At 37.9% G+C, this 8,397-nt stretch overlaps 2 protein-coding genes across 2 annotated transcripts; both read right to left on the reverse strand.

Moving 5' to 3' along the window:
• LOC106532093 (olfactory receptor 4K14-like) lies at positions 1-856 on the reverse strand (the record flags this gene model as incomplete). The annotated part of the gene is made up of 1 exon (XM_014028085.1): positions 1-856. A coding segment is annotated over exon 1 (843 nt), but the record flags the coding sequence as incomplete, so codon positions are not given.
• Positions 857-5,911: 5,055 nt separating this feature from the next.
• LOC106532094 (olfactory receptor 2AK2-like) lies at positions 5,912-6,888 on the reverse strand. Its single transcript, XM_014028086.1, has one exon. It carries the CDS (start codon positions 6,860-6,862, stop codon positions 5,912-5,914), a length of 951 nt encoding a protein of 316 aa, XP_013883540.1. The 5' UTR covers positions 6,863-6,888.
• Between the last annotated feature and the right edge of the window lie 1,509 nt (positions 6,889-8,397).

Raw genomic sequence — 8,397 nt, forward strand, 5'->3', positions numbered from 1 at the left:
GATGATGATAATCACATAGAAAACATTCTGAACACCTACAAACACTATTCTTGTTACATTTCTTGCAAGAGCAAAGACTAGTGGGTAGTAAATGGCTGAGGACAGACTGAGGCCCAGCTGCACTATATGCAACAACAATGTCTTACGGGCTTTAAGGGCCGATACTTTGTCTGTAGAAGCTGATCGAGCTGCTAGTACAACTCCAGTATAGGAGGAAATTACTGCTAGACCAGCTGCAACACACAAAAAAACAGTGTAGGCTTTGTCATAATTTTCACGTAGAGAATCTGGAAACCAGTTAATATCATAGCAATAGTCTTTCATAAGTAAAGTTTCTAGTTTATCAAATGGAAACTGTAACAAAAAAAGACACCGGGTGAGATTATTTAGTAAACTGACAGTCCAACTTGCAAAGATAGCCAGTGTTGTGTTTCTGATGGTGATGATGGAAGCRTGCCTCAGAGGGTAGCACACAGCTACATATCTCTCCAAGGACATCACCACCAACATGAGGGGAGAAATATTTGCTGTGAGATTACCAAGTAAACTGAGCATACCACATACAGGATATGTTAGTCTGACTCTACCAAGAGCAAGCAGGTAAAGAATCTGGCTCATTGCCAGCTGAGCAGTGTCTGCAACAAGAAGRTTATACAGAAGAACATAACGACAGGTGTCACGAAACACAGGTTTACTCCTCAGGGTGAATATCATGATACCATTAATGAGRAGAGAAACACAGGCTGGAACTGTAGTCAGACAAGAAAATATCACTAATTCTAATACACCCTGATACTGCAATCCCACAGTGATGTTAGAGTATGAATACGATACATTTGACATAACATAGGCAATTCAAAACATGTAAATTATTGCCTTGATGTCACTACAAACACAAGTTATATGATATGCAAGTTATTTCTTTCTAAGATACAACAAGTTAATAAGAGACAATAGGTCGTCAGTAAAACCACTGTCACACTTGGACTCTTCACCTGTGTGAAGCTGGCAGGTTAGACTCGATGATGGTTTCTGTGTGGGCAGAGATTCCCTCCAGTGTTTCATTGGCCTCACATACAGTATGTTTTATGAGCTTTGAACTGGCAATATGATCACATGACAGATCACATGTTTACCAGTCTTACCAAAGCACTGACGGGTGGATTAATCCCAGTTCAATCAGCACTTTTTTTATGTGCTTATGTGTATTGATCGGGTATATTACCAGAGGCCTGGGAACTTGAACTTTTGGTTAAAATTTTTAGTTGTTCCACATACTGAACTCTTAGACAGAGATCTTTGAAACAGATACTGAGATTTATTTTGGTGTGTTTTCAGTTGTTTTGATTTTTGTTGTAATTTACTTTCATTTTGAACATATTCGGGGGATAAAAAGGGGCAGATATTATGAGATTTATTCTTCTTCTGCTGCCTTTCTTTTTATTTGATTTTATTTTGAATGTGTTTTTGTTTGTTTTTTGTTGTGTATATAATTGCTACAAATGAAATAAATAAATTAATAAAAATTGTTAGAGCCAGTCTTCCAGTTTGGGTGTCATAAAACCAAGTAACCTGATGACCACTGCTACAAGTGAGACATTGACTCTGTGGCAACATCTTGATTACATCTTTTAGCTCTTGATATGTCTCCATCTATCATCACAAGAGGCAATTGCTCTAAGACTGCAAGGGAAGCTTCCCCTAAAATGTAAAAAAATAAGTGATCAAATATACGGTATACTGTTGTGTGTACATGTCATTGACTAAATATGTGCTACAACACGCTCATGTAAGAGATGGAGTTATTTATGCAAATAACTTATCTTACACTTCTCATAACAAAGTTAGGAGAGAAAATTTTACTAAGGTTTTTTCTCATTACTCTAATATTTGTCTGTGCAAAGGGAAGTGACACAATTAGGGACCTCAGACTGGTTCAAGTTGATTCATAAAAGATTATGCAATCATTTATTTACACAATTGAACAAATCATAAATTACATCTAATTGTGGGTTTCCTACTAAGAGTCCAAGTTAAAATGAGATAAAAACCCGCGTCCAAATTTCTTCACATTAACTCAGATTACTTATACAGACAGTAAAACGTCAGTTCTGATGTTAAAACTAACGATTTGCTGGCACTTCACTTAGGTTGGCAAGGGTAAGGAAAAGGTAAGAAAGTAGGGATTAGTGTTTCTGCTTTAATTTTGAAAGGTTTTCATCCGGATTCAGCACGTCCTCTCTGCTTTCGGCTTCAACTTGACACGTCACCACGAACACGTCAGCGTTACCTGGTGCGTCTGCTTAAGAACACCCCTGGTGTAGACTGTCTCACCACGACCCTCTAGGATGCTTGTCCTCGCTGGTCCTTGGTGAAAGGTGTCGTTTAGGTAACTCTTCGTCTGTCTCAGCCAGGCTAGAAAGATTCCAGCTGCGGTTCCGGTCRTCTCTCAAAATAAAAGTCTCCCCCCCAGGGAGTTGAAAAACACTGGAGAGACTCCTGGGTCTCTTAGGTGGACATGAAGGCGGCTTGCCTCTTGTCCCTGGGGCTTCAGGTCGACTCTAATTGGCTCTTGAGTCAAACCTGCGGCCCGGCTGTTCTCCGGAGAGAAACAGCTTCGTCCTGCTGCTTTGGCATCCAGCAAGAAACTGCTTGTGTCTCTAAGGCGTCCGTGTTAGTCAGGGTCGGCGCCTTAGATAAACTTGAGTCAGAAAAAGAAAAGAAGATAAGAGAGTTGCCAGCTGAAGCTGTGAAGGCCATTGCTCTAGCTGTTTACAGACATTATGAAAATATCTTCTCTGCTTCTTTTTGCTGGGCTGTAAAAGAAACCACTGTGAACATTTATCATGATTAATTAACACTCTGTTTAAATAATCAGTCTGAACTTGTGTCAGATAAATGTAAGATTTTCTTAAGAAAACTCAAAATTATATTACTGATGTTTCAGTAAAATAAAACAGTGATTTATAAAAACACAATGAAAATGAAAAACATGGTGATGATTTTCTGTGATTCATTACTCTCTTTTAGGCACGATAAAAGAATAGAAGTGATTCTATATTCTTTGTGACATGTCATTATTATGATTAACAAATGCATAAACATTCTTAGTTAAACAATAAATGAATCATGAACAGAAAAACTTATTTCTGTTAATATCTGATTAGAGAGAACTGAAGTCCTTGTGTAGGTTAAAATGACCCATCATGGCCTAAAATAAGAGTTCAGCAGTTCCTGCCAGTTTGTGTGCTCTCAGGCCTGTGCGAGACCTGCTTTGAGGCAGTAACTCCTGTTTCTTCACTCGAGGTGACCCCTACACTCAACTTTTTGTTCAGAATCAGCTTCTTATCACTGGTAATGATGAAGCTTTTCTCTCACTCATTCCCGCAGCTTCACAGTGCTTTAAACAGTGTTGATGCTCAGCTTCCACTGAGTTCATTAAGGAGTGCAGTGAAACGAGTCGAGACGAGTCATTGGATAAATGCTGGCTTTGTCCTGCCCATCGGACACTCAGCATCTCAGGGAGTCTATGGGGCAGTGGGCTGGGTAGGTCATTAAGACAGACCGGTGTTCCTCCCTCTTCAGACGCGTTTAGTCTGCTGCTGCGTTCAACACAGAACACGCTTCAGTGTGTCCAAGGCGTTAGGCGCATTTTTGATGCTCAAAACGTGATCAGTGGGAACCCAATGTACCGGCTTAACTACTTCATGGATTTCACCTATCACGTGTTGTTTTTGGAATGCAATCCCCGCGAAAAACGAGGGATCACTGTATATGGTTAAGAGTTCTGTGATGGACTTGCGACCTGTCCAGGGTGTACCCCGCCCCTCGCACTGTGACTGCTGGATATGAGCACCAGTGACCCACGCAACCCTGAAAGGAAGAAGCGTGTACAGAAAATGGATGGATGTATGGATGTATGGTTAAGAGTTATTTTGGTCAACATATCACACAAGGACATACATTATAAAAGAAACATACCCTTTTCAAACCTTAATTAAATAAGTGACAAAATATTTTAAACAAAGAAATGGAGCACAGACAAAGGAATTCAAACTTTTTCAAATATATTATTTACAAACAAAAAATAGAACAATACAAATACAAAAACAATTAATTTATCCCTCCCCCAGTGTCCATGTGTGGTATTAAAACCACTGTAATTCAAAGTTCAATTTCAGCTTGGCTCCACAAGCAAAAAGTTCATGTAGGTTAAGGTTGAACTTAACACGGCTCCACAACTTTAAACTTAGCTCTTAAAGTCCCAAGTTCAAGCTTCAGACATCCACACAAAAAATAAACTCCTATTAAAAAAACTACACCCATACAAAAATACACCCATAAAAAAAACTCCAGATCCAAGGAGTTTTTAGTTAAGTGTGTTTTGACAACTAGTGAGATAAAGTTTATGGTTCAGATTGTTGTCTAGCAACAGAAAGTCACGTCATCGGGGTGCGCGAGGGGTCTCCTGCCGTAGGGAATGACGTGGCGTGGCGAAGCTTTCTGTCATCGTTTCCAGCAGTTTCTTTTTTCTTTCGACAGTTCAGCTGCAGTTTTTTAAACCCACAAACTCCACAAAGTGGTGATCAAGTTATCCAGAGGGATTAAATGCCTCATTTCAGAACTTTCATCAATAATAAACTCGCGGGTACTGGGAAGCTGCTGTACACTTGGGTCCTGCCAGCAAGTGAACGAACACACACACTGAGAGCATGGGCGGATCTTAAAGGTGAGTCATTGTGGCTTACACAGGTGATCACAATCAATAATAATTAAACGGAGGTGGAAACAGGTGAATCAATTAACTATAATAATTTTGTGCAACCCCAGGTTGCCACAAGCTGCCTCCTTGTTTATTTGGTAACTCTAAAGGTGTTTGCTGACTAAAAGCCACATTCTTTTCTTAATGAAGACAAAATGCAAAGAACAATAATATAGTTTCCCTTCATTATATTTCCCTCCTCACCTTCTCTGTTCTTCTTTTCAGTCCTGCTCATGATTGTAATTAATATGAAACAATCATATGTAAGTTAAGCTCAGACTTCACCCAATAGTTGAACAAAATGTGTTATTTTACCTAACTTATTTTTTCCAAGAAAAATAATTTTCTGTCAGCCTAACTTGAACAATATGTTAGTAGGCACTTTGGTATAGTCTAGTCAGCTGTGTATTTTAGAATAGTTTTCAATTTAAAAAACATACATTTGTGATTTTTTTATTTGCACTTTAAATGTTATTTAGCATTTACTAAACTGAAGTTCAGAGAATGTGTCAGACATTAAAGTTTTTATTATATGTCATTAAGATTTTGATCATATATTTTAAACATCAATAATATATTTATCAACACAATTTTTTAAAATAGCCGCAGTTCTGTCATCCTGTGAAAAGCTCATCAGTAATGGCTATTCTATTTTCAAGACAATAAAATCATTCTAATTCTAATATTTTAAACATATTCAACTCAAGATGCACCTGCCACCAGTCTTTCTGCTCTCTACATATGTGAACTCCCTTGCTAACAATAATAATTACAATAACAATAATTACATCTTATTCAGTTATTTTAAATGTTTAAATAATTCAGCTAATCTCAAATGCAAACTTCTGTGTGAATAARCTACTTTAGAAAATGTATAAATAATTTTTTAATAATTTTAATTTAAAATTAACAAAACAAAAACCATTAAAAATTATTATAATAAAAGATATCTAAAACCAATATATTACAAAAAATTAGACAAGTTATAATCATGTAAGTTTAAGTTCTTATGTTAAAAACTTTGTATTTAATTGAAACAAAAAACATTTTTTATGTTAAGCCTTACAAGGTGGTTAATCAAATTTTATGTGTCCCTCCAATAAATATCACAAACACAACTAAAGCAATTTCAGAAAATGTATAAAATCTTCAGCCACTGATTTTAGCTTTCAGGTGACAACAAAGATAAAACATGAGAACAGGTCTGATGGTCTGATCTCTCAGCCCATAAATGAGAGAACTCAGACATCTTGGGAACATTATTAAACAAACATAAAAAACATTCCGTACCCACAAAAATGCTGACCATGATAGCACTTTCAAAAGAGTTATCATCAATGGATTGTAGATAATTGAGGACAGACTGAGGCCTAGCTGCACCAGATGCAGTAGAAGTGTGTAATGAGCCTTATGAGCTAAAGCTTTATCTGTGGAGGCTGACCTGGCTGCTACAATGACACTAATGTAGGAGAAAGTGACAGCCACACCAGCTGTTACAAACAGAACACAAGTGTAAGCTTTGTCATACTCAGCTGTCAGAGACCCGAGCGCTAAAGCTATRTTGGAACATAAGTCTCTTATCTGTAACCTCTCCACCTTTTCAAACGGAAACTGTAAAAACAACAGAACACGAGTCAGATTGTTCAGTGAACTCACAGCCCAAAGTACAACAAYAGCMATRKTTGTGTTTTTGATGGTGATGATGGAAGCRTGCCTCAGTGGGAAGCACACAGCTACATATCTCTCCAAAGGCATTACAACCAGAGTGAGAGGGGAAATCCCAGTCGTGAGATTGGCCAGCATGCTGAGAGCAGTACACAAAGAATATGTCAACTTTACTCTACAAACAGAGAGTAAGAACTGAACCTGACTCTGAGCCAACTGAACAGTGTCTGCAAGAAGAAGGTTATACAGAAGAATATAACGGCAGGTGTCACGAAACACAGGCTTACTCCTCAGAGTGAACAGCATGACACCATTGATGTACAGAAAAATGAAGGATGGAACTGTAGACATGGTAGAAATTATAATTATACGCAGCGAGTCCAAAATCTGCACTTCATCTGTGATGTTTGACTGAGACTGGGATACATTTACCATTACAGAGAATACAGGATATGTGCAAATTCACTTGTTAATGTGACAAAAGACAAAACAAATACAGTGTTCCTATAATCATTTCAATGCAACATCTTATAAAAACAATTAGTAGAATAAAAGAAATACTCTAACTCATACAAAGATAATTAACCTGTGTTGAGAGGAAGTTAAGTCAAGGTCTGCTGGTCCTCCAGATTTTCCTGAAGATTAYTWGTGATTATAACTTCTGCTCTCAGAATTTGTTCACGTGATACATCACGTCAGCAGCATTGTTTGCAAATGATCTAATCTCCACTGGACAGATTTTAATGAATCTCTCAGAAAGTAATTACTTCATGTGTACATCTACAACCTTATTTAAGATGATTGCCACAACTAATCAGGTGTAGAAAAATACAAAAAGCCATTATTCAGTCAAATATGCAGTTACAGAGCAAACATTTTCAGGGGTGTCAAACTCATTTTCACCGAGGGCCACATGAGCATTATGGTGGCCCTGGAAGGGCCTTTTGTAATAAACTTTGACGTTTCATGTTTAACTTTGACTAAACAATGTTTTAACACGTCCTCTTTTAAGCACTGATAAGAACTAAGTGTATGACTGGCTAAATCTGAAATAAATACAGAAATATGTCATTACGTTTAGAAGTGCACAGGCTTCACCTTAGAGACCTACATTATCACTGCAGACCACGATAAAAAAAAATGCCAGGTCTCAATATTTTGCTCAGTTGGTCACCTGCTTTAAGAAAAACCCCAGAGCSTTATTCAGCACCAYTGAMACGTTGGTTTCCCTGGTCATTTCCTCTCCTACCGCCTGTTCATCTGCCAGTCCCAACAACTTTGTAACACACTTTGTCGTCAAAATTGAGAACATCCGGCACAGCGTCTCAACTCAACCGTCACATGCTCCATTTCATCCCCCCCGAGAACAGTCTCAGTCCTTCCTGGTCCTCTTTTGATCTGGTAACTGTGAATAATCTTGGGACCATAATCCAAAAAATGAAACCATCTGCCTCCCCTCTTGACATCTTACCTCCCAGATCCTTAAAACCTGTTTTTGACGTAGTGGGACCCACACTTGCGGACTTCCTAAACCTGTCTCTTACATCAGGATGTGTCCCACAAGCCTTTAAAAAAGAAGTTGTGGAACCTAAACTAAAAAAGCAATTAGATTATTTTCAAACAATGCTGCTGACGTGATGTATCACGTGAACAAATTCTGAGAGCAGAAGTTATAATCACAAGTAATCTTCAGGAAAAGCCGGAGGACCAGCAGACCTTGAATTAACTTCCTCTCAACACAGGTTAATTATCTTTGTATGAGTTGAGTATTTCTTTTATTCATTGCCACAACTAATCAGGCATAGAAAATACAAAAAAGCTATTATTCAGTCAAATAAAGAGCAAACATTTGGTGAATTATCTCAGGGGTGTCAAACTCATTTTCACCAAGGGCCACATGAGTGTTATGGTGGCCCTCGAAGGGCCACTTGTAATAAACTTTGATGTTTCATGTTTAACTTTGACTAAAC

This window comes from Austrofundulus limnaeus, unplaced genomic scaffold, assembly GCF_001266775.1.
Source record: "Austrofundulus limnaeus strain Quisiro unplaced genomic scaffold, Austrofundulus_limnaeus-1.0 Scaffold718, whole genome shotgun sequence".
NCBI lineage: Eukaryota > Metazoa > Chordata > Actinopteri > Cyprinodontiformes > Rivulidae > Austrofundulus > Austrofundulus limnaeus.